At 43.4% G+C, this 25,527-nt stretch overlaps 1 protein-coding gene across 1 annotated transcript in view; it reads right to left on the bottom strand.

The window, feature by feature from the left end:
* Positions 1-727: 727 nt before the first annotated feature.
* Positions 728-25,527, bottom strand: part of CDC27 (cell division cycle 27) — a 456,933-nt gene continuing 432,133 nt past the window's right edge. Inside the window, exon 19 of the mRNA XM_030220526.1 lies at positions 728-4,282. Coding sequence (XP_030076386.1) covers positions 4,200-4,282 — 83 coding nt within the window. The 3' untranslated portion in view covers positions 728-4,199. The remainder of the gene's footprint in view (positions 4,283-25,527) is intronic.

The raw sequence follows: 25,527 nt of genomic DNA, 5'->3' as shown, positions 1-25,527 counted from the left end.
ACAATCCCGTGGCCTCTTTCAAGCTCTGTCGTCATCCCCTCTTGTGAAAGACTTGCTATGTGTGCACTGTAACTCTTCACATAGCCCTCAGCTACATTATATAAACAGCCAGGCCATGAACAGAAAGAGGCCTAAATTTTGACAACTCTGAAGGAAGAAAAACAGAATGAGGTCTCCTGGAAGAAAGGAGCCAGCAATAGCTAGCAATAGAACTCTCCATAAGATGGCTGGCATTCATTTGTCAAACCAGCAGATAGCACTGTCATATATATGGTAGAGGGGCAGAATTGAAACACATTGAAGATATGAAGACAGAAAAGAAAAGCAACCAAATAAATGCTTCAGCTTGATAAAGAAGCCATACTTAAGATGAGATACAATGAAAATCCATTGCTTCTCAAAAACAACCTAACCTTCAAGTCATCAATCCCTTATATAAATAACTGCTTTAAAAGTAGTTTATTTGGCATTTTCACATCCTTTAATGAATTGCAAATGTATTAACAGGAAGAAGAAAAACGTTTTCTTCCCACAACTGTACAGTTTCTAAAAATAAGTAAGGAAAGACACAGACATCAGTTCAATGCAACTCTCCCTCCAACTCCACTCCCCCCCTAAACACAGAACAAATGAAAAATAAATCCATAGCACACTTATATGTTGCACTTTAAAGGTATCCCCTCCTGGTTTGCAGCAAGAGACTGATGCAGTCCCCTGATACTTGTGGCTTTCAGAGAGTAACACCACTTTCAGTTTTTCATTTTGGTTCAATGTTCAACAGCAGCACATCTCCATATTACTTAAGTTTTGTTGGGATTGGGAAAATAAAGCAAAAAAAAGTTTCATATAGTAATCTAGCAGACAGAATCTGTTGATAATGGCAACCACAATTTATGCCCGCTGAGGTGGCAGTATGTTCTGAAACTGTAAAATGTAGTTAAGATGCTGTCTGCAGAACTGGTACCATACCATCACTGAGGTCATAGGCCCTTGAGGGGAAAGATGATTTTAACAAAATCCCAAAACACAGAACTGTTGAAAGCACGTAGTCTCATGTGTTAGAGGTGATTTTTTGGGTTACGTTCAGGAGCCTGCTCATGAGCATTATTCTGCTACCTTTTATATTACTGGACAACGTCAAGCCTTTGCCTATGTCAGCACCAAGATACTGTATTAACCGGATGCAGTAAGTAAGAACACAGGCTGAGTTACAAAAGTTAAGGTGCTGTACTATGGAGTGGAAAATTACTTTTTTCAACTGTTAAAAGGGAACCTGACCTGGAGACAGCAGACACTCATACCCCAAAACTATGGTAAGTTTATTTACAAAAGAACTAAAAAAAACTTATTTCTTTGCATCAAGACATTCTCCTCCATTCCACAGAGTTTACTGAGAGCATGTAGGCTGATCACAGTCCTAGGTAACAGCACCATGCAATACCTGTTTCAAGGCAAGGGCCACTGGAACATCATTTAAGCAGGAGATCAAACTTTTTGAAGATTCTATAGGCACTAAACAGTTAAAGTAAATGGAGAAAAAACACCATAAAACATTTAGCTGCAATTTCTTTGTAATGAAGGATTGCTTCACCAGACCTTAAGCTGGAGCAGGAAAAAAAACGGACAGCAAGGGAAGACAGATATGGAGGACAACCCCCCTCCCCAAACAAACAAAAAAACAACCACCCAAATAATTAGAAACTTTGGGCAAAAGGAATGAAAGGTCAATAAGAAAAATACTAAACAATGCATTGACCACCCCTTGGTGGGGATCAAGCAATGGTCAAGCTTATTTTCAGTTCTTTAAAAACAAAACAAAATGACTTGCTGTCTTTAATTTAAGCCACTTACCTTGAAACATGCAGTCACTTGGGTGCGGTTTCAGTGACTCAATCATATTTCCAGCACACATTTTAAATGCATGACCTATACCCATTCTTTCTTTGGGGAAGGATGTGATTTGGTGCTGTTTGGGTAGGAGCAGGGGTGGGAGAGTGTGGGAGAGTCCTAGCACTTAACACTAGACAGCTAAGAACTGAAGAAGGGACAAATCTGAAACATTTGGGAACATACATCTGCCTACAGACAAGGAAAAATATCATAAAAAGATGCGCACAATATTGTAAAAAAATCTCCATAGTTTTAAAAAACATTTTCTGCAAATTTCAAGTGTCCTTACTGAAATGTATAATGCTAAATCACACAAATGTCAACTAAATAGGTGGCTGCACATGAAGACTCAGGAGTGCCGTTAACCCTTTTGAGGAGAAAAATATTGTTTTAAATGATATATCGTGGGGAAAGAACAAATACTTCTGAAATCTCACAACAGACATTTATCTCTCAAAGATATAAACCACTTTAAATAATAAAAATAGGTAATGTAACTGAATGGGACAAAGTGCTTAGCTTTGTGACTGTCATTCTTTTGATAACTATTCTTTCCTGTAAACTTTCAGCATAAGCCTAATTTGTACACAATCCTCAGTCCTTCCAAGAGCAGTAGCTCCAATAAAACACCTATACTTCTATACAGCACTAACACTTATACCAGTCATATCAAGTAAGTTCCCTCACCACCCAAATGAACTTGTGTTGAGACCTTCTGGTGTTAGGTCACTGCAGCAAAAGTAAACAGGAGCTACAGTCTGACTCTTAATGGAAGAACACACTTTGAGCTTCCTATACTCTTTTGCCGAGCAGTAATTTGTATGTTAGCAAAGAATTTATCCAAAAAAGTGAAAGGTGCTGATATCACCACAAAATTTAAGAGATGTAGAGGCAAATGAAAGGTCTCATTTACACCAAGTGACAGGGCTAGAGCATATTTTAAGAATTGTAATTACCCTTTTAACAAATACTAGTAAAGAAAAGCATTAACTGCTTTAAAACACTGCCCCAACCACTTCAATTTGGATGTGAAAAGCAATTATTTGTGAATAGTGGCTCTATAAAATAAATAGGAAGAGAACATGCTTGCTTCTCTCTCTGTTTTGGGGAAGGGAAGAGGGGGAGGTGTGAAGAATCCCCTTCCAAGGTTATTTGAAAAGGCTCAAGTCGGCATGTTACTAAATTTCAAGATAACAAAGAAATACATAAGTTTAAAAAATTAAGTATATTTCAAAAGCAAACAAAAAAATGAAAAATTGTAAAACCAAATATCCCCAAGAAAAACGTTAATTGCAGTCCATTGTACACAATTTTTGTATAAAGGAAAGGATACAATGCCAGACACAGATGGAAAGTCAGTCAGCAAACTTCTCGGCTTTCACTAAGACTTGACTGTTTAGTGTTAGTTCTCTGTTTTTCTATAGTCTTCTGGCACAGTGGAATTTTCTTCACTTTAATAAACTTATTCAAACAACTGTTTAAAAAAAACAATCAGGTAGTTCCTCTAAAGGAGCAAGAAGTTAAAATTTTACATTTTTCATTGTCCATGTGTCCATTTTGTTTGTTACCAGTTTTACATGAACATTTACATTTTTCCACCTCAGAAGAGAATATACAGAGGATACCAAGAATATCCAGAATACCAAGTACATAATTAAGTTTGGCATAATAAAAGCTGGGTGACTCACCATTATGTTTTGTGAAAGCAGCTAGTCCGACACCTGGGCATGTGGATCAGATGGGCTTAGGGAAACTGGATTTATTTTTTAAATTTATATATGATCTTACACTCTGGAGCAATAAGCATTCAAGCTGTTACAAGTTTTTCCATTAACATTTGCTGGTTACATGTCTTATTTTATAGGTATTAGGCTGCTGCTGTCCTTGAAAGTGGAAGGGCAGCTTTGAGCCAGACCCAGAGGTCTAATCTGCTTGGGTCATCTTGGGAAGTGGAGTTTATTCTTAGTGCAAGATTTCAGTTGGCGAAAGAACATGCATTTTCCATTCTTTAGCATTCCCCACCTCCACGCAGAACAACCCACAGAAGATTTTGATTATGAGATCTCTCCCAATAAAGATGTAAAGAAATTCAGCCTCCTTTCTTTGCACACATCAGCTGATACAGTCAAGTAGGCAGTGGTGGCAAGTATGGACTGTAGGTCCTTACTTCTCAGCTGTGAATGTAAAACTAGATGAAGGCGGTGTAGAGGATAACAAATGATGCAATGGCTCAGTGCTGTGATAAACCCAGTACAGGGAATGGGAGAGGAAAGAGGGTGGGTAAAACAGTCAGAGCTGGTTTTCTGGGGTTAAAATTCATCACTCTCTGCTGCATGGAGTTGTGTGTCATCTGCATCTGTCATGCTGCTCTCCTGTGACTCATCAGTCCCCACTGTAAACAAGCAGAGACCAAGATAAATAATGAGAGAAAAGAAGGACCCAAGTCCTCCACAGGGTACTGAAAATGCAAGCAAAACGTTACTGAACTATTTCTGAAGTGATCAAAATACAAATCTCCATTCATATTCTTCTACTTACAATATGAGATCAATTGTACTACAAGTGACAGGAAAGGTTTTAAAACGGTAGCTTTATTTTGTTGTTTTATTGTATTTGTTGTTGTAATTGTAATGTGTATTTATAATTTCAGGGTTTTATTTTAGTCCACTTAGAATTTTAGATATAGTTGACTAGAAATTTTTAAAATAATCCTCAAAATTGAAGTGAAGCTTTTTATAGCATTCAGTACATGTTGGTTTTAAATGTCACTAAAAGCTAAAATAAAAATGTTTATTCAAAATATTATTGCTTTAAACATAGAAAAAGATGGCAAATATAGACCATATGGCCTACACAGTATGCCCATCCACAGCATGTAAAACTTCATAATCTTTTCCTATCTCAGATTGTGCTTCATCTCCACTACCTTATATGGTGTTTAGCCCTGTCCAATGCATCCCAGAATGTACTGGGCAGGGCCTGGGCGCCGCCATTTTGTTCCGGGTGGGCCCAAGGCAGGAGCCATTGCTCCCGCCCTCCTGCCTCCACTTTGTTGTAAAGGTACAGGGAGGGGAGGGGCGGGGCTGTGTGCTTGCGTAGGGAAAGGGGTTTGGTCCACTGGACTTTAAAAAAAGGTTTTGGTGTCATGGGGGGGGGGGGGGGGGGGGGCGGTCTTGGTCCACTGGATCACCAGGGAAAGTTTAAAAAAAGATTAAGGGGTCAGGGTCCACTTGACTACCAGGGAAATAACAAGATGCGAGGGGGGGGGGGGGGGGGAAGCACAAGTAGGCAGCTTTTATAGCTTCCTGCTTGTGCTCTCCTTTCCGATAGATCCAAAGCAACTGTAAAATTTGCTGGTAAAATACACATTAGATTACGAATGAGCTCATTGTAATACATTTATATGGGACTCTTGGTGGCTGCTAACGGCACATGGTAGAGCCACAGAAATCCCTTTTGTGCATTACTAGCTACGTAAATGTTTGCTTTAGACTGGCTAAAACCAGTCTAAAGCAAACGTTAATAGCAAAGTAAGCTTTGTGCATCTGGCCCATATTCCCTTACATTACATCTGCATATTCCCTTTTAACCTTCATCCTATGCCCCCTTGTTCCAGAGCTTTTTGACTGAAAGATGCCTGCCTCCAGCGCATTTATGCTACAGAGGTATTTAAATGTCTATCATATCTAGCTCCTCCTGCCTTTCTTCCAAAGTATACATATTGAAATCTTTAAGTCTGTTCTCATATGTTTTATGACTAAGACCATTTTAATAGCTGTTCTTTGGACCAAGTTCATCTTATTTATGGAAACTTTTGATCCAGTCCAGGGCAGAAGCAATGGGTTAAGCCTGTTAACCAGCAGAGATAAACAATGACTTAGGAGCCTCCTCTTCAAAGGGCACCATGCAAAAGCTGCTTACTAGTATTTCTGTAATAGGTTGGGTTTTTTTTTTTCTATTCCTAAATCTCTAGGGAAGGGGAGAAATCCAGGGTATCCAACCAGAAAACAACCACTACCACCATCCTGGACCACAAAATACATTAGGGTAGGACTCTAAACTGGTCTGAAGAACTCAAAAGGAAAAAATATTAGGTGGTAAGACCAAGTTTTTCCTTATTTTCTTAGGCCAGTTTAGAACCAATGGGATGTAACAAAGCACCCCTTAAACTGGGCAGGATCTTAAAACTGCCACTCTACCTCTGTACCAAAAAGCTATATTTTCTCTGGTAAAGGCAACTAGCCTATAGTGCTTAAATTATGCAAGGTAGACCATGCTGCAGTTCTACAATTCTTGACATTCTCCCTTCATCACTATCAGGGTTTAGAAAATCTTTTAGCACCGAGACCCTATTATCCTCCCTATATTCAGAAGCTAGAATAGATATTTATTAGGATTCTATGGGATGCAGGGTGCTTATAATGCAGTTTGACATGTACGCTGCATCGAGAGATCATGAAACCTTGCTGAATTTGCTAACACATTATGGTATTGTAGGCTCAGTATGGAGATGGCTAACAGGTTTTCTAAAGAGTAGATCATATTAAGTTAAAAAAGAAAACCTACGCTGTTCCTTTGAATGGGTACCCGGGTGTGGCGTTCTGCAGGGTTCGCCCCATCACCCATATTGTTTACTTTGCTGATGGCCCAACTGGTGATTCAAACTGACATACATGGTACAATACATACATACACACACAAACACATATATATATTTATAGCCCTTAAACAACATCATTGGCTGCCTCTTATATAAAATGTACACTATAAGATCCTGATCCTCAGATTCCATCATACTCATCTTCTTTTGTATTTCCTATTGCCCTTCACGTGTTTTGCGCTCATCCTCTCAGAATCAGTTATCTATTCCTGCAGTTTCTTGCATTAGGCTTCAAAACCACCCAAAATTCAGCTTTTTTTCTCTTTTGAGCCCAACTCCTTGGAATGTGTTACCATTTGCACTCCATAGTGAACAGTCATATTCTAATTTCAAGGTTGCCTTGAAAACCCATTTATTTGTTGCATTTGTATCCCACATTTTCCCACCTATTTGCAGGCTCAATGTGGCTTACATAGTACCGTGATGGTGATCGCCAATTCCAGTAAGAGAAATACAGAATGGTCTAGTGTTGATGTTCATAGATGATAGAGTATTTTAAGTGATCAAGGAGAGAGAGTTAGATTTTGTCCAGTTCTGGTAAGAGTTTCAATTGTGTTGCAGAGTTCAGGAGTTTAGGTTGGTTCTTTCTGGTAGGCCTTTGTGAACAGGGTGGTTTTTAACGATTTAGGTAGTGCATTGCTTTCGTGACGTTTGGAAGTGCATTCCATAGTTGCGTGCTTATATAAGAGAAGCTGGATGCATATGTTTTATATTTTAGTCCTTTGCAGCTTGGGAAGTGGAGATTTAGGTATGAGCGTGCTGATCTTTTTGTGTTCCTGGTTGGAGGTCTATAATGTCTGTCATGTAGGCTGGGGCCTCGCCATGAATAATTTTATGAACCAGGGTGCAGATTTTGAACGCGATTCGCTCTTTGATTGGGAGCCAATGTAGTTTTTCTCATAAGGGCTTAGCACTTTCGTTCTTCCAAATATGATATATATGATATGATTATTTATAATGGCCTTTTCTTCCAGTCTCAAGTAGTGATGTCTTCATGCAGTGGGTCTCTGGTGATTTACATGTCCCTTTTTTACTTTTACTTTCTTCTGATTTCTTCTTTCCTTTTCTATTTTCTTTTGGTTTCCACTTTCCTATTTAAGTTGTAGTTCCTTTTCCATTGATTGGTGATTTTATTAAATCATAAACTGCTCTGATGTACCTATCAAGATTAAATAAACTAAACAGATGACATCACTATTATTTTACCTTTTGGTTTTTTACTACTCTCCATCTCCAGTTAATAGAGGAGGGTTTTAACATTGTCTCAAAATGGGCAACAGCTTTTAAACTGAAGCTTAATAGTGATAAAACTAAATTTCTAGTATTGGGAATTCCCTACAAACTGTTTGAACTTCTATCATGATAAATGGCATCTCGTACCAAATAGAAAAATAGCTAAAGATACTGGGAGGCGTTTGACAAGAATTTAACATTTGAATCCCAAATCAATTTGTTGATAAAGCTTTTTTTTTTTTAAACTCTCTGTGGAAATTAAGAAGGACTAGGTCTTCAACCAGTCAGCTTATAGGCTGCTGGTACAATCTTTAGTTCTATCACATTTGGACTACTGAAATGCTTTGTATGTTGGATTAAATGAGGGTCTTCTAAGAAGAGTTCAAACACTACAGAACACCGCAGAACGCCTTATCTTTTGATCATCTAATTATGTGTCTGTCTCCCCACTTTTGACAGAGCTTAACTGGCTTCCAGTTAGGTCTCGTATAATGTTCAAACTCTGTTCAATGACCTTTTCAATAATTCATGGATATGCCCCTGAATATTTAGGGAACCCAATCCATCTTTCAATACCAGGATGTAGACTATCTTTGCTATTACAATGCCCTAGTCCAAAGGGTGTGAAATATCAAACCCTGTTTAATAGAACATTTCTTTTTATCAATCACCACACTGGTGGAATTCACTGCCATTAAAAATTCGGCAAATTTTACAATATTCTTCATTTAAGAAAGCTATCAAAACCTATTTTTATGATTTTAAAATGATTCTGATTGTATTTTGGACACTTGGGAGTATTCCTGGGAGTTTGCCCTGCTTCTTTAGATTCTGTAAACCAAATAGAACTCCTAGGGGTCACTGTGGTATAAAAGTATAAAATATAATGTAATGCTGACCGGCAAGCCCCTATGCAACTCAACCCATGAAGCTGCCATTCTTCTAGCTGAATGAGCCTTGGGGGTCTTAGGTGGTACTCAACCCTGGAAAATATAAGCTGAAGAAATGGTTTCTTTAAACCAATGCACAACAGTAGCTTTTGAAGTGGCCACTCCTTTCTTGTTTCCTTCAAAAAGAATCAAAAATCAATCACTTCCAAAAAGCATTTATTTCCAAGTAATGTCTGAGGATTCTACACATGTCCAGAAGGCAGAAGAGGCCAAACACCTCCCGACAATCCTTCTACCTGAAGGAAGGCAACACTACCAACTGATTGACATGAAAAGCAGAAAGGGACGAACAGTACAAATGGAAACACCAACCTCCGTAAAACATAAGGTTCCCAGCAGGAAAGGGTTTGCAACTCTAAAATCTGTCTCGTTGAACAATGGCCATTAAAAAAAGGTTCTCTTCAGCATAAAGGATGCCTTTTTAAATGGGTCATAGGGCAGAGAATCTAGGGCTCGAAAAACTATAATTGAGATTCCATGTCAGATAGGTCGAAGGAACTGGTGACATTAAATGCAACACTCCAAGAAACAAACTATATCTGGATGTGAAGCTAAAGGTGCTCCCTCAGATAGCTCCTAACACACACAAGCACAGAAACCTGGACTCAAGAACTCTAGAGCCAAGCATTTAAGCCTTCCTGTAAGAGGATAGAATGGGCGACACTGAAACCCAGTAATGACAAGTATGCCCATTTTGCATACCACAACTCAAAAACCCCAATTCTGGTATACACTAAGGAGTTTTATAGTTTATTAAATATTTGCTATTCTGCCTTGGCTAACTGGCAGGTCTCGGTGGTTTACAATAATTAAAACAAACAGAAAAGGAAAGGAACTACAACAAAACTGATAGGAAGCAATTTTATAACCACCTCATCTGCATAGACCAGGGGTTCTCAACCCAGTCCTTGGGACACACCTTGCCAGTCACATGTTCTGGATAGCCACAATGAATATGAATAAGACAGACTTGAATGCCCTACCTACATTCTATGCATATTGATTGTGGATATCCAGAACATGTGACTGGCAAGGTGTGTCCCAAGGACTGGGTTGAGAACCCCTGCCATAGCCTATTCACCTCAAGTGTGACCTTTCAAGGGCCAAGTCATAAGACAAAAATGAAACATCCATTGCAAGACCCTGTATTAATAGATTCCTCCCACAGGAGAGCCACAAGCCTTCCCCCATCTTGAGGCATATAAGGGCTAGTCCCGCATGACAAGACAGACCAGTCTGGGATGAGAAGTTATTTTTTGAAATACCCGACCTAGCAGAGGCCAAGGGCCAAACCCAAAGGAGGGTGGCTCAGACCAAGAAGGTTTGATAGGAGATGGTGGGAGTATGCTTGGCCCCTTATCTGGCCTGAAGTCAGTAGGTGGCAGCTATTGCGTAGGGAAGTATTTAAGTCTCCTTGGGTGTAGATGGCTTCAGCCTCGTCATTTGACACCGTCTCCTGTCAATCTCCTTGGCTCAGACCCTCCACACTTCTTTGGCTGACTGGTCAAGGGAATAGAATGCCTGCATACCTTCTTGTATGGCTTTGGTTTACAATCAGTTGATGAATCAGGACAATTCAGTTAACGACCTTGATCTCTGAAATACTTGCTCTTGATGGTGTGCTCCCCAGTTGCTCAGACTTGCATCTGTCATCAGCACTACCTATCTTGGGGCATCAGGATCATGTCCTTTGCAAGATTCTAGCTTTTCAGATTGGGATGTTTAGGTGAGCTTCTTTGAGGTCCAAGAACTATCCTGTGTGCAGAATGCAAAGTCTAAAATGTGAAATCCACAGCACCTGGTTTTCACTGCTGGAGAATACCAGTGAACAGGTGCTGTATGGTGCCCTTTATCTGCTGGCATAACCCATTGAATCTGGACTGGTCTCGGGGTTCAATAGGGAAATATTTTTGTGCGTATGGTCTCCAGAACAGTACATAGTAGTCCAAATGTTGTCTCACCAGAGACCTGACTTACACAAAGGCAGTATCACCTCATATTTCCTGCTTGCCATTCTTCTGCCTATGACCCAAGCATCCCTTCTGGCTCTTGCCATCCCATTCTACCTATTTGGCCACCTTAAGATTATCAGATACAGTCACATTCAGATTCTTTTCTTCTTTCATGCACAGAAATACTCCACTCCCTATACTGTAACGCTTCCTCAGGTTGCTGCAGTCCCTATGCATGGTTCTGCATTTTAACATTAAATCTTAGCTACCAAATTCTAGACCAACACCTTCCAGTCACCTATGTGGAACTGCATCAAAAGCTTTGAAGAAATTTAAGTACACCACATCCAGCACTCATATGTGAAAGCATAATTGCATTTTGGCTGTTGAAAACAAGCATTGTAACAAAACCATCTCCCACTAAACATATAAAATTTCCACAAAACAATTCTTGCAATCTAATGTCTAGTCTGCTTATTTAAAATAGAACTGAATATTTTAACCAGGTAATGGATTTTAGCATGGACAGGTCAGGTGGTAGACCCAGCGCTGGCACAGGTGTGTGGCAGGGCCTTCCACATATGAGTAAGACCTTAAGCCTAATGGATGTTTGGAGACTTTTCAATCCCACCACTCGCGATTATACACATCTCTCCAAAGCACACAAAACTTGGTCCAGGATAGACTATTGTCACGTCTGTGGCCGTGACCCCTCTCAGACTCACCTTATTTCCTGGGGTCAGCTTCTGAGCTGGCTTCTGTCTGTTCTTTGTGAGTTAGTTCTGTCTCTGTGTGCTGGCTGTATTAGATTGTCGGTGTGCTGTCACCCGTTCCAGATTTCAGCTCAGTCTAGTTCGGATCTGCCAGGCTGCCCGATCCTTAGTTGCCTGGTGACTGTTGCACCTGAGTCTCAGCTGCCTGCTGGGCTTATTAGCCATTTGGAACCTCTCTGCCTTTGCCTTGCGTCTAAGGCCCTGGTATGTTGGTGCTTGTTGCACTTCTGCTAGTCCAGTGTTTGCCTGAGATTCTTGCCTGTTTCTAGTTAGTCTGTGTTTACTTTAGGTTTTGCTTGCTTTCCTTGCCTGGTTTCTTGTTTGTAATTCTGTGTTTAGTTTCTGTTTGTCTGTGTTCTGGCTTTGGGGCTGCTTGCAGCTCTTAGTTCTGTGTCTTGTTAGTCAGTGTTTGTTCCCGGTTTAGTGGCTGTTCTGCAGCTTTCTGTTCTGCCCTTTAGCTTGCTCTTCCTTGCCCAGTCTCCTGCCTTGCTGCCCTTGTTCCTCCCTCTCCCCTCTGACCCTCACAGTCCCTGTGCTGCCTTGCTGATATCCAGTCCTGCCCTGACCAGCAAGTCCTGCCGGCCACCCGAAGCCCAGAGCTCAACTCTGGGTGAAAAGTGGCCAAGTGCAGGTGAAGCCTAACTGCTTGCCTGAGATTTGCCTAGTCTCTGGTGTGCGGTGGTTTTGCCTGCCACTGCCGCTCCTCGGCAGTGGCCCAAGGGCTCACAAACCTAGTTTCCAGTTTTGAAAACGTGACAGAATGCAAAGGCCATGAGCTTGGCAGGATCACCCTATCTGCTAGGCCTCTGGCCTAGAACTTCTGCCCTTGTTTCCCTGGTGAAGTTCGGTTCTGGCTCTATTATTGTTCCTGATCTTTTCATGACTCTGGAGGAATGTTGTGGGAAACGTTTGGCTGATCCACTCATGAAGAAACTGCCTGAAGCTTCAGCAGAGAGGAAGCCTATCAGGCAGCTTGGGCTCGTGGAAATCCCTGTTTCGGCCATTGATCCTAGGACCCCACTTTGGAAATATCGCCACCTGCTTCTCTTCGACCCCACTCTGCGGGAGACTCGGGAAGCTGCCATTGAAAGAAAGCATCTTGCGAATCCTGAGGTCCAGGCGTACAATCAGTCCATCCTAAGGGACGCTCTCAGCCGAATTGCTCCGGAGTTCAAGCCAAGTTCCAGCCCCGGCCAAACCGCTGAGCCCAGGCTAAGTTCCTGTTCCAGCCAAGCTCTGATTCCTGTCCGAGAAGCGCTTCTAACCGGCCCTCCAATCCCAGGTCAAGTGGCGCTCCCACTTAACCCTCTGATTCCAGTCCAAGCGAAGCTGTTGACCGAGCCTTCAATTCCAGTCCAAGTAGCGCTGTATAGAACTTTTGTACGTTTGGGAAGCTTGCCAGGTGCCCTTGGCCTGGATTGGCCGCTGTCGTGGACAGGATGCTGGGCTCGATGGACCCTTCGTCTTTTCCCAGTATGGCATTACTTATCTCTATAAAGATGTCACATTTAGGGAACATCTGACCACATTATGGGACCAGTACATAGCGGAAAATGAAAGTTCTTGCGATTCCCCCCATCACGCTATGGGAAACAACGGCTGTGCTACGCGGGGGGGGGGGGGGGGGGGGGGGGTTGGGGGGGATCATTGCATACACGTGTGTGCAGGCAAAAAAGCAGTCGGCGGGCATATTACACCTAGAGAGGGAATATAGAAGAGCGAAACACTTATGTATTCATCATCCATCCCAACAAAATCAGGATAATCTGTCTGCTATGCTAGCGGCGCTGAACACTAATACATGAGCACACGAAAAAGCATTTAATGTTTCAGAGACTGAATTTTCAGAGGTTTGGGAACAAACCAGGTAAACTACTAGCAAATATCGCATGACATCGTGTAGCACGACACTTAATTCCTGAGATTTTAGACAAAGGTGGGAAGAAGATATCTACCCGAGGGGATCTCCCAAATTCTTCATGAGTATTTTACTAAACTCTTCTCCAGGGAGGGGCAAGGGGACGGCCCCTTGGTAGCAGATTACCTTGAGGACGCAGGTCTTCCCAGGTTGCCTCCCTTAGCCCAAGAGCGTTTGTCTCAACCGCTTACAGTGCAAGAAATTCAGGGAGTGGTTAAAGCTCTCCCATTCGGGTCGGCGCCGGGACCCGACGGGCTCTGCAATGAATATTATAAGATCTTACCTCCAAAGTTTTGTGGTCATCTAATAGAGTTTTATGAGGAAGTGGTGCAACAAGGTTCTTTTCCACAGAAAGTAAATACAGCATTAATAACACTGATCCCTAAGCCTGGGAAGCCAAGAGAACAGGTAACATCTTATAGGCCCATCTCCCTTTTAAACGTTGATCTCAAGATCCTGGCCCGGGTCCTGGCAGTACGATTGGCATCTTATCTGCCAGGTTTGATGGGGGACTACCAAGTGGGTTTTGTAAAGGGTAGGCATTCTACTTTAAACGTTCATAAAATCGTATTATCAATCGCCCAGTGCCAAACAACCAAAACATCTTTGCTCCTGGTTAGTTTAGATGCTGAAAAAGCATTCGACAAAGTACACTGGGGATATCTTTTCAAAGTATTGGAATTTGTGGGCGTGGGAAGATGGTTTTATCAAGCAATTGTGGCCCTCTACACAGGTCCCTCTGCGCGGTTGCTAATTAACTCGCTAATCTCCCTACCTTTTGAAATACAGGTAGGAACCAGACAGGGGTGTCCACTCTCGCCACTGCTGTTTCTTTTATACCTAGAACCCTTATTGCGTACCATTATGAAGGATCCAGCCATCGTGGGTGTGGAACTCCCCTCGCAACCGGTGAAAGTACTGGCTTACGCGGACGACCTCTTGTTAACTTTAACCTCGCCCCAGGCCTCGCTGTCTAGACTGCTGTCTGTAGTGGATAAGTTCGGTTTTCACTCGGGATTTAAGCTTAACTTGCAAAAATCTATGGCACTGCCTAGCCAGCTAGAGATGATAGATCAGCGGGAGGGCAAGTTCCCTTTGAAATGGGCTTCTGATTACATTACATATTTAGGGGTTAAGATCCCCATTAATTTAGCTGCCTTGTACTCTTTAAATGTAGGCCCATTGAAGATTAGGGTGGCAGAAACAATGAGGGGTTGGCAGGCCCTGCCGCTGTCTCTTCTGGGGCGCGTAGCACTGTATAATATGCTGCTCTTCCCAACCTGGATATATACATTTCAAGTGCTGCCCCTATATTTGCTTCATAAAGATGAAAAGTGGTTGCATAGGAAGATAAACTGGTTTCTTTGGCAAGGGAGGAGGGCTTGCATGAGTATAATGAGGGCACAGCTTCCCCGGGCAAAGGGGGGGGGGGGGGGGTTGGGACTCTTAAACCTGCGGTTTTTTCCATTTCCAGCTGTCTGAGACACTTATCAGATTGGTTTCGTTCATCATCCCATTTTTCCTGTACTTCAGCGGAAACAAAATTGTTTGGTTCCGTGCATTTTGTGAGTTGGCTGCAGGGGGGGGGGGGGGGGGAAGGCGGGGTGATACTTGGGTCCCGTGGGATACATTGTTAGGCCCTTGTGACAGACTTGGAAACGGGTAATCAAGTTCTTTTCCCTGAATAGTAAGAACTCTCCACTGTTGCTCATTCGAGGTAACCCTGATTTCCCAGTGGGTAGCTCCTCGGCGACTTTCCAGGATTGGGCATCCCGAGGTATCCACTATTTATATCATATCTTAACAGAGCAGTGGGAGATGAAAACTTTGAATGATATATGCTCAGAATTTCACACGAAAACAAAGATGTCTTCACTTATCACCAGCTGAGCCATTATGTTAAATTGCTGCAGAAGCACTCTTTAACAGCAGAGGTTTGGGAGAGCTTCAATGCAATGCTGGGTCTGGACGCTCAATTGCGGGTTCCACTGCGATATTTTCACTCTCACCTTAGAGACTCCACACAAGATTTTGATTTTTTCCGACAGTGGCAGTGCAATGGAGCACAGAATTGGGAATCAAACTTCACATGGACAAATTGAGGAGGCAACTATTAACTGCTTCTAAGCTCACAGAACACGTGGTTTGGCAAGAGATTCAGATCAAATTCATACTGAGGCTTTACATTTCTCCTCACAGAGCATGGAAGGCAACGCTGAAGGAGGATGATACCTGTCTCAAATGCAAGGACCGGGGGGGGGGGGGGGGGTCCACATGTTCTGGTTGTGTCCTGGAGTGTAGCAATTCTGGAAAGATGTGGCCGCACAGGTATCTGCGTGTTGGGCATACGGACTGGAGGCCCACTCCAGGTCAATTATTTGATTGTTTCTCTAGCAGGGAGCGCATGCCAGCAAAAATGAAAGCTTTCCTGCAACGTGTGGTGCTCATGGGGAAGAGGACAATCTTGTTGTTATGGAGAAGCGAGGAATACCCCACTGTGGCTCAATGGCATTCGGCACTGATTCAGATGTGTTCCTTGGAAAAAAGGGGCATAAAGGATTTATCTTCTAAACAAGGAGACTCCTTTTGTGCAACTTGGGCCCCCTTCTGGGACTCGCTTACCCCATTTGCCCGCAGTAGAATCTTGAATTTTTGAGGGGGGGGTGTGTTCGGGGGATGGGGGATAAGTAGGGAAAAAATTTAAATTTGTCATTGCGGTTTCAATATGGTTTGCTAAACGTTAGGTATGATGTTTATACAGTTGATGCGATGATACAGCGACCTTGTTTGTAAATGATGGCATGTTAATAAAGATGATAATTTAAAAAAAAAAAATAGAACTGAATAAAGCTGATTCCGATGTCAGTAGTGGTAGTACCAGCTAGGACAGTGATGGGCAACCTTTTCAGTTTGGTGTGTCAAAATTCGCCAAAAAAACGAGCATAACTCGGGTGGTGTGTCACTTCGAGAAAAATCACTGCTACTAGGACCGCCCCCGGGCCCCCCCCCACCCGAGATCGCTGCCTACCTGAGGTTGCTGGGGCCCCCCTCCACCCGCTACCGGGCCCGGAACTAACCTTAAAGCCACCTTTCACGTCGCAGCAAGCAGCAGCAGGGCAGACCTCTCCTCCTTCCTTCTGTGCCCCGCCCTCGCGGACGTTACGTCAGGCGAGGGCAGGACACGGAAGGAAGGAGTGGCCTGCCCTGCTGCTGCTTGCTGCGACGTGAAAGGAGGCTTTAAGGTTAGTTTCCGGGAGCGAGGAGGGAGGGCAGACCACACTGCGGCGGCGCTGCGTGCCATCAAAATGGCTACGCGTGTCAGTGCTGACACGCGTGTCATAGGTTCGCCATCAGGGAGCTAGGACCTAGCAGGGGTAGGCTAGCACTGTGGAAGCAGTATCTTCATCTTCCACCATCCTTCATGGTTAGTTTACAGTGCATTCAGTATGGTCACCTCTGAGCAGGTAAACAGCTGTGCTGAGCCATGGGGCATTTTCTAATACAGGACAAGACTTTGGTCATGTCAGGTTAGACAGCAAATTACGCACCTTGATCTTCCACAGATGAAAGTCAGAACAAAATCAAGCACTGCCCGAATTTGCCCAGTAATACATGCTCATGTACTAGGAAATGATCTGGCATTTAAGAAAAAACAAACCTGATTCATAAGGGTAACACTCATTAATTTGCTCTTCTTGTGTTATTGGCTCTTCGTCATCCGGTAGGTAGCGTTTATCAATGGCTTCTTTAATCTGGTTATTGGCGCCTTTGGGGTCTAAGTCCATCGCCCATGAGAAATTCATCAAGGCTAGATGGGTCTGCCCCAGTTTCTTGTAAACCTGTAACAAAATATAATATCCCTCAATAGAGACATATGATTAATGGATCCTTAATGTTTCTTTGGGATAGTCCCAATTTATATTCAGGCCATGAAAATGGAAGCATCAATAAAAGCAACAAAAAGGGATTTCAGCTTATAAGTTTCTAACAAGGAATTCCCAGGATAAGGGGGAAAAGTGTTCTAGGTGTGATGTCCTTGTGGAGAAAAGAAAGACCAGGGATAAACTGAAGAGTATTATTATAAACTAGTTAAGACCAAATGGATACCTTGTACTAATTTCACAGAAGGATTCAGCCTTAAGGGCACTGGAAATCTTAAAGTATTTACTATCCTAGATACTTTAAAGTGACAGAATAAGGATGTTAGTACAAATCAAGCACACACAGTATAGTCAGTTTTGTTTTCCATTTTGATTGCAAATAGGATTTTTAGTTTGTATTATCATTTAATGAGGTTTTATGAGTTCATAGTACTTTGTCTTAAATGAGCCACCAGGGATAGGGAGTAGCAGAATTCTAAAGAGATTGGAAGCAGCTTGACTTCAGACTCTACAGATGGATCAGATTAATTGTGGGTTTAGTAGATTAAAACAATAATACTTTGAATTTGGAAAAAGCGAAGATACTTACCTGTTGCAGGTATTCTCCGAGGACAGCAGGCTGATTGTTCTCACATGTGGGTCGATGTCCATGTCGGCCGAGGAATCGGCATTTTGCCAGCAAAATAAAACAAAGTTTTGCTAGAGTCTTCTAGCGCACGAATTGCATGCACCACGCATGCGCAGACGACTTCCCGCCCCTTGCGTGAGCGTGCTTCCTCAGTTTAATCAAAAAGCATAGAAGCAACAAACAACAAGAACTCCTCCAAAGGGGAGGAGGGCAGGTTTGTGAGAACAATCAGCCTGCTGTCCTCGGAGAATACATGCTACAGGTAAGTATCTTCGCTTTCTCCGAGGGCAAGCAGGCTGCTTGTTCTCATATGTGGGGTATCCCTAGCACCCAGGCTCACTCAAAACAATGAACATTGGTCAACTGGGCCTCGCAACAGCGAGGACATAACATAGATTGACCTGAAACCATAAATAACTGAGAGTGCAGCCTGGAACAGAACAAATATGGGTCAAGTGGGGTGAAGTTGGATTCTAAACCCAAAACAGGACTCTGCAGCACTGACTGCCCAAACTGACTGTCGTGTTGGGTATCCTGAAGGCAGTAGTGAGATATGAACTGTGTGGACTGATGACCACGTTATCTTCTCAATGGAGGCTGACTTTAAGTGAGCCACTGACGCAGCCATGGCTCTAACATTATGAGCCATGACATGACCCCTCTAAAGACAGCCCAGCAGCCCAGGTTGGGCATAAGTTTAGGAAATGCAATCTGCTAGCCAATTGGAGATTGTGCATTTTCTGATGGCGACTCCTCTCCTGTTGGGATCGAAAAAAACAAACAACTGGGCGGACTGTCTGAAGGGCTTTGTCTGCTCCACGTAAAAGGTCAATGCTCTCTTGCAGTCCAACGTATGGAAACTGCTTTCGCCAGAGCGGGTATGCGGACGGGAAGAATGTTGGCAAGACAATTGACTAGTTCAGATGGAAGTCTGACACCACCTTCGGCAGGAACTTAGGGTGTGTGCGGAGGACTACTCTGTTGTGATGAAACCTGATATAAGGTGCAAGCACTACCAAGGCCTGAAGCTCACTGACCCTATGAGCTGAAGTTAACATCCACCAAGAAAATGACCTTTCAGGTCAAGTACTTCAGATAGCAGGAATTCAGTGACTCAAAAGGAGCTTCATCAGCTGGGTGAGAACGACGTTGAGATCCCATGACATTGGTGGAGGTTTGACAGGGGGCTTTGACAAAAGCAAACCTCTCATGAAAAGAACAACTAAAGGCTGTCCAGAGATAGGCTTACCCTCTACATGGCGATGATAATTATTATTATTTGTTGCATTTGTATCCCACCTTTTCCCACCTCTTTGCAGGCTCAAAGTGGCTTACAATACATCATGAGTAGTGGAAGAATGCTAGAAAATAAACATTTAGTATAACAGAAGGATTTTGGTCAGCATGATGATAATAAAACAAAGTAATAGTATACAAGCAGATATTATGAAACCCAGTTCTGAATATAAATGGGCGAGTTGTGCATATTCACATTGGTTGATCTTTGTGGTACGCTTTAATAAAGAGATGGGTCTTCAGTAGTATGCGGAAGTTCGTTCTTTCGTAGATTGATTTCAAGCTGCGCGGCAATGCGTTCCATAATTGTGTGCTCAGGTAGGCAAAGCTTGACGCATGCATTAGTTTGTATTTCATACCTTTGCAGTTGGGGAAGTGCAAATCAAGGAATGTGCAGGATAATCTTTTGGCATTCCTAGGTGGTAGATCTATCAGGTCTGACATGTAAGCTGGTGCGTCACCATGGATAATTTTGTGAACTAGTGAGGATATTTTCAACGTGATGCGTTCCTTAAGTGGGAGCCAGTGTAATTTTTCTCGTAAGGGCTTAGCACTTTCAAATTTTGTTTTGCCAAATATGAGTCTAGCTGCAGTGTTCTGGGCTGTTTGAAGTTTCTTGATTATTTGTTCTTTGCAGCCGGCATATAGTGCGTTACAATAGTCTAAATGGCTGAGCACCATTGATTGTACCAGGTTGCGGAAAACACTCCTTGGGAAGAAAGGTCTTATTCTTTTTAATTTCCACATTGAGTGGAACATCTTCTTGGTTGTGTTTTTCACGTGGTTCTCTAGTGTTAGGTGTTGATCAATGGTGACTCCAAGAATTTTTTAGGGTTTCTGAAATAGGAAGGTTTAGAGTTGGTGTGTTAATGGCGGTGAATTCTTTCTTGTTGTGTTGAGAGGTGACTATTAGGCACTGGGTTTTTTCTGCATTGAGTTTCAGCTGAAATGCGTTCCGCCCAAGAATGCATGATATGGAGACTTTGGTTGATGTCATTGGAAATTTCTTTTAGGTCTTGTTTGAATGGGATGTAGATCGTTACGTCGTCTGCATATATGTATGGATTAAGGTTTTGATTTGATAGTAATTTTGCCAAGGGTATCATCATTAAGTTGAATAGAGTCGGCGAGAGGGGGGATCCTTGTGGTACTCCGCATTCAGGTACCCATGCGGCTGAAATAGTCGAGTTAGATGTCACTTGGTATGATCTTGTGGTTAGGAATCCCTTGAACCAATTGAGGACGTTGCCTCCGATTCCAAAGTGTTCAAGGATGTGTAATAAAATTCCATGGTCAACCATGTCGAAAGCTCTTGACATGTCAAATTGTAAAAGTAGTATGTTCTTACCAGTTGCAATCGTTTGTTTGAATTTAGTCATGAGAGTGACTAATACTGTTTCGGTACTGTGGTTACACCGAAATCCTGACTGGGAATTGTGAAGTATTGAGAATTTATATAAATAGTTTGTAAGTTGTTTGGTCACCAACTCTTCCGTTAATTTGGTTATTAAGGGAATGGATGCTACTGGTCTGTAGTTTAGTTCACCAGCACTTTTCTTTGCGTCTTTGGGCATGGGGGGGGGGGGGGGGGGGCCAGTAAAATGTTTCCTTTTTCCTTCGGGAAGAGTCCATTTTGTAGCATGTAATTCAGGTGTTTCGTTATGTCGTTTATGAATTGTTGAGGAGCAGATGTAATCACGTTGTTTGGGCATATATCTAGTTTGCAGTGAGATTTGGCAAATCTTTTGAGTGTTTGGAGATGATGTTCTCTGATAATATCTCGAAGTTAGTCCAAGTCCTGTCCGCTGGGTGAATGCCAGGGAACTGGGTCTAGGCAAGTTAAGGAGTTCAGCATAGTCGATGGTACTGACAGGTATTTTAAGTCGTAGTTGTACGATTTTTCATTGAAGTATCTCGCGAGATTGTCTGCTCCAGGAGTGTCTTTGCTGCTGGTTGTGACTGGTGTGATATCTAATAGTTCACGAGTTGGAAAAGTTTGTGTGTGTCCTTGTAATTTGGTCCGATTATGGTTTTGTAATGTAGTCTTTTGGGTTGTCTTATGGTGTATTTGTATTTTCTTTGAAGTTGTTTCCAGGCGTTAAGTGTGGTGTCTTTCTTTTTATTCCAAGCTCGTTCTAACCTTCTGACTTGTGTTTTGAGTTTTTTCAACTCTTCATGGTGTTGAATTCTTTCTGTGTGAGGTTCTTGTTTGGGTTGGAGCAATATTGTCTAATATGGATCTGCATCTGTCGTCCCATTCTAAGAGGAATTGGATTGTATCTGTTTTTATTGTCCATTCATTGTGGTAAATCTGTTGCCAAAATATTACCGGATCTATTTTTCCTCTCGTGGTGTAAGTTTTCAGTTCTTGTTTATTCGGTGGTCCTTTTGTTCGCCATTGGAGGGAGATGTTGCTTTATAGTGGTCTGACCATGGTACGGGTGTCCATTTTGTGTCTGTATCAAGGTCAAAATTGTGTGTGATGATGTCTACAGTGTGTCCTTTGATGTGGGGTTGGTTGCATGTGTGTCCTATGAAGGTCCCATAATTGTAAGAACTCTTCGCATTCTTGGGTACTGGTTGAGTTGAGATCTTCAAGGTGTAGATTGATATCTCCTATTATGATGAGATTTGAGCTGGAGACACAAATGTTCGAGATAAAGTCCATGAGGTATGTTTGGGATTCTTGCCAGTTGCCTGGCGGTCTATAGAGCAAGACTGCGGTAAGGTGTTCTTGCAGGTTTTCAATGATTAATTCTTACCAAAACGATTTCAAGTTTCGGTAGAATAGATTCGGTTATTGTTGTGATGGTAAACTCAGATTTGTATATTATTGCTATTCCTCCTCCTCTTTTTCGTTTCTTGTCCAGTGGGTAATTTTGTATCTCGGAGGACATATATCTAAGATTATGGGGTCTTTAAGGTCATGAATCCAGGTTTCAGTGATGAATAGGAGGTCCAGATTGTCTGTGGTGATCCAATCTGTTATAGTCCGTTTTATTTACCACTGATCTGGCGTTTATGTATCCCATTTGGATTGTCGGTAGGGTTCCGTTTGGGATTTGGTTGTGTTGATTCTTATTTGCCTGGTTTCTTGGTATCTGGTTTTGTTGTGTTCTTTCTTCTCTTTTTGTTGGTTATTTCCGTATGTATTTGTTTTAATTTTAGTTGGTTGTTATTCTTTTGGTTTGTTGAGCTGTTATTGGGTTGTCTGTGGTTTTTGTGTGTTGTGGGAAGATTGTTGTTTATGTTGGGAGTGGTCCATACATGGTGAATTAAGGGAAGGAAGTAGATTAGCACTAATTGCACTAAGGTGAACTCTTACGGAGTTGGTCTTGAGACCAGACTCTGACAAGTGTAGAAGGTATTCAAAGCAGGGTCTGTGTAGGACAAGAAAGAGGATCTAGGGCCTTGCTATCACACCAGACGGCAAACCTCCTCCATTTGAACCTCTTCGTAGAACCTTTCCTGAAGCAAGACACGGGAGACACCCTCTGAAAGACCCAAGGAGGCGAATTGTAAGCTCTCAACATCCAGGCCGTGAAAGCCAGAGACTGGAGGTTGGGATGCAGAAGAGACCCCTCGTTCTGGGTGATGAGGGTTGGAAAACACTCCAATCTCCACGGTTTCTCAGAGGACAACTCCAGAAGAAGAGGGAACCAAATCTGACGCGGTCAGAAGGGCGCAATCAGAATCATGGTTCCGCAGTCTTGCATGAGTTTCAGCAAAGTCTTCCCTTCTAGAGGTATGGGAGGGTACGCATATAGAAGGCCTGTTCCCCAATGTAGCAGAAAGGCATCTGACGCTAGTCTCATGTGCTTGAAGCCTGGAACAGAACTGAGGGACCTTGTGATTGATCTGAGTGGCAAAAAGATCCACTGAGGGGGGTGCCCCACGCTCGGAAGATCTTGCGGATTACTCCCATGTTCAGTGACCACTCGTGAGGTTGCATTATTGTGCTCAGCCTGTCAGCCAGACTGTTTATGCCTGCAGAAACATGCCATGATGGCACGCCCAAAGCCACATCTGGACGGCCTCCTGATACAGAGGGCGAGATCCGGTGCCCCCCTGCTTGTTGGTGTAATACATGGCAACCTGATTGTCTGTCTGAATCAATATGATTTGGTTGAACAGCCGGTCTCTGAAAGCCTTTAGAGTGTTCCAGATCGCTTGCAATTCCAGGAGATTGATCTGAAGGACCTGTTTCCTGAAAGGATCAGGCTCCTTGAGTGTGAAGCCCAACTACATGAGCTCCCCACCCAGGAGGGATGCATCCGTCATCAGCACTTTTTGTGGCTGAGGAATTTGGAATGGACGCCCCAAGGTTAGACTGGATCGAATCGCCCACCACTGCAGAGAATTCCGGAAGTCAGAGGACAGTTGGATTACATCCTGTAGACTCACTGCAGCTTGATACCACTGGGAAGCTAGGGTCCATTGAGTCAATCTCATGTGTAGATGTGCTATGGGAGTCACATGAACTGTGGAGGCTATGTGCCCCAGAAGTCTCAACATCTGCCAAGCCGTGATCTGTTGAGATGCTCAAACTGTGGACACTAGGGACAGGAAGTTATCTGCCCTTCTCTCAGGAAGATAAGCTCGAACTGTCTTCGTGTTCAACAGGGCTCCAATGAATTCCAACTTTTGCACTGGAGTGAGATGGACTTGGGGTAATTGAATACGAACCCCAGTAGTTCTAAGCATCTGAATAGTCATTCGCATGGACTGCTGAGCGCCTGCCTTCGAGGTGCTCTTCACCAGCCCATCAACGAGATAAGGGAACACATGCACTCCCAATCTGCGTAGTGACGCTGCAACTACCGCCAGGCACTTTGTGAATACTCTGGGCGCAGACGCAAGACCAAAGGGCAGCACACAGCACTGAAAGTGCTGCAGTTCCCAGCCGAAATTGAAGATTCTTCCTGTGAGCTGGAAGGATTGAGATTGTGTGTAAGCATCCTTTAAGTCCGAGAGAGCATAGCCAATCGTTCTCTTGAATCATGGGAAGAAGGGTGCCCAGGGAAACCATCCGAACTTTTCTCAAACTAGAAATTTGTTCAGGACCCTTAGGTCTAGGATGGGACGCATCCCCCGTTTTCTTCTGTACAAGGAAGTACCTGGAATAGAATCCCAGCCCTTCTTCCCCTGGTGGAACGAGTTCGACCGCACCGGCCTTTAGAAGGGTGGAGAGTTCCTCTGTACGTACCCTGCTTGTGCTAGGAACTGTAAGATTGAGCTCCCGGTGGACAATTTGGAGGTCTGGATTCCAGATTGAGAGTGTATCCTAACCGGACTATTTGAAGAACCCACCTGGTCGGAGGTTATAAGAGGGCCACCCGCTTGGTGAAAAAATATCAACCTCCCTCTAAACCGGTAAGTTGTCCGGTTCACGGACACTTCATTGAGGCTATGCCTTAACTGGAGCCAGTCCAAAAGCCCGTCCCTTGCTTTTGCTGGGGAGCAGTATGGGCCTTAGTCGCACGCTGTTGATTAGAACAAGCGCGCTGGGGTTGAGCCTGGGCAGGCTGCCAAGAAGCAGGAGTGTTACCTACGCCTAGAACAGAAATAGGGAGCACTCCTCCTCCTGCCAAAAACCTCCTAGATGAGGCAGTAGCAGAACACGTCCAGTGGGGGAGAGAGAATCTATAGCACCATTATGCGTCTTGATCTGATCAACTAGATCCTCTACTTTTTCACCAAAAAGATTATCCCCCGGCAAGGAACATCTGCATCCGCTGCTGGACAGGATAATCCAGGTCAAGACACAGCCATGAGAATCTGCGCATCCTATACCTTGAGCAGCAACTCTGGATGACACGTCAAAAGTGTCAAATGTACCCCTGGCCAGGAACTTTCGAACACGCCTTCTGCTGCCTGACCACCTGGCGAAAAGGCTCGGCCAGCTCCGTAGGGAGTGTATCAATCAAGCTCGACCAGTCACCGTATCAAGTCCCACAAGTGCACGCTCGTGAAGGGCTGGGTAGACCGGATCTTGGCGCGAGCATAGTGCCTGGTACGTCTTACTCCTCCCAAAAGAGAACAGTTCTAGCCTCTGTCGGGGGCACCGAATCATAGTCTCTAAGTACTCCTGGCTCTCTTGAGGGCGGAGTTCACCACCATGGAATTGTGGGGTAACTGAGACCTTATCAACCCAGGTTCACCGTGGATCTGATACTGGGATTCAGCTTTTTTCGGGACCACGGGGCCAGACAGAGGGGCTGACCAGTTTCGCATAAGGACTTCCTTCAGTACCTTATGCAGAGGAACTGTCACAGCCTCTTTAGGTGGAGAAGAATAATCCAGGACTTCGAGCATCTCAGTCCTGGGCTCATCCTCAACCTCCACA

This window comes from Microcaecilia unicolor, chromosome 12, assembly GCF_901765095.1.
Source record: "Microcaecilia unicolor chromosome 12, aMicUni1.1, whole genome shotgun sequence".
Taxonomy (NCBI): domain Eukaryota; kingdom Metazoa; phylum Chordata; class Amphibia; order Gymnophiona; family Siphonopidae; genus Microcaecilia; species Microcaecilia unicolor.
Note: the sequence above shows the minus strand (reverse complement) of the source record. Positions and strands in the feature narration are given on the sequence as shown.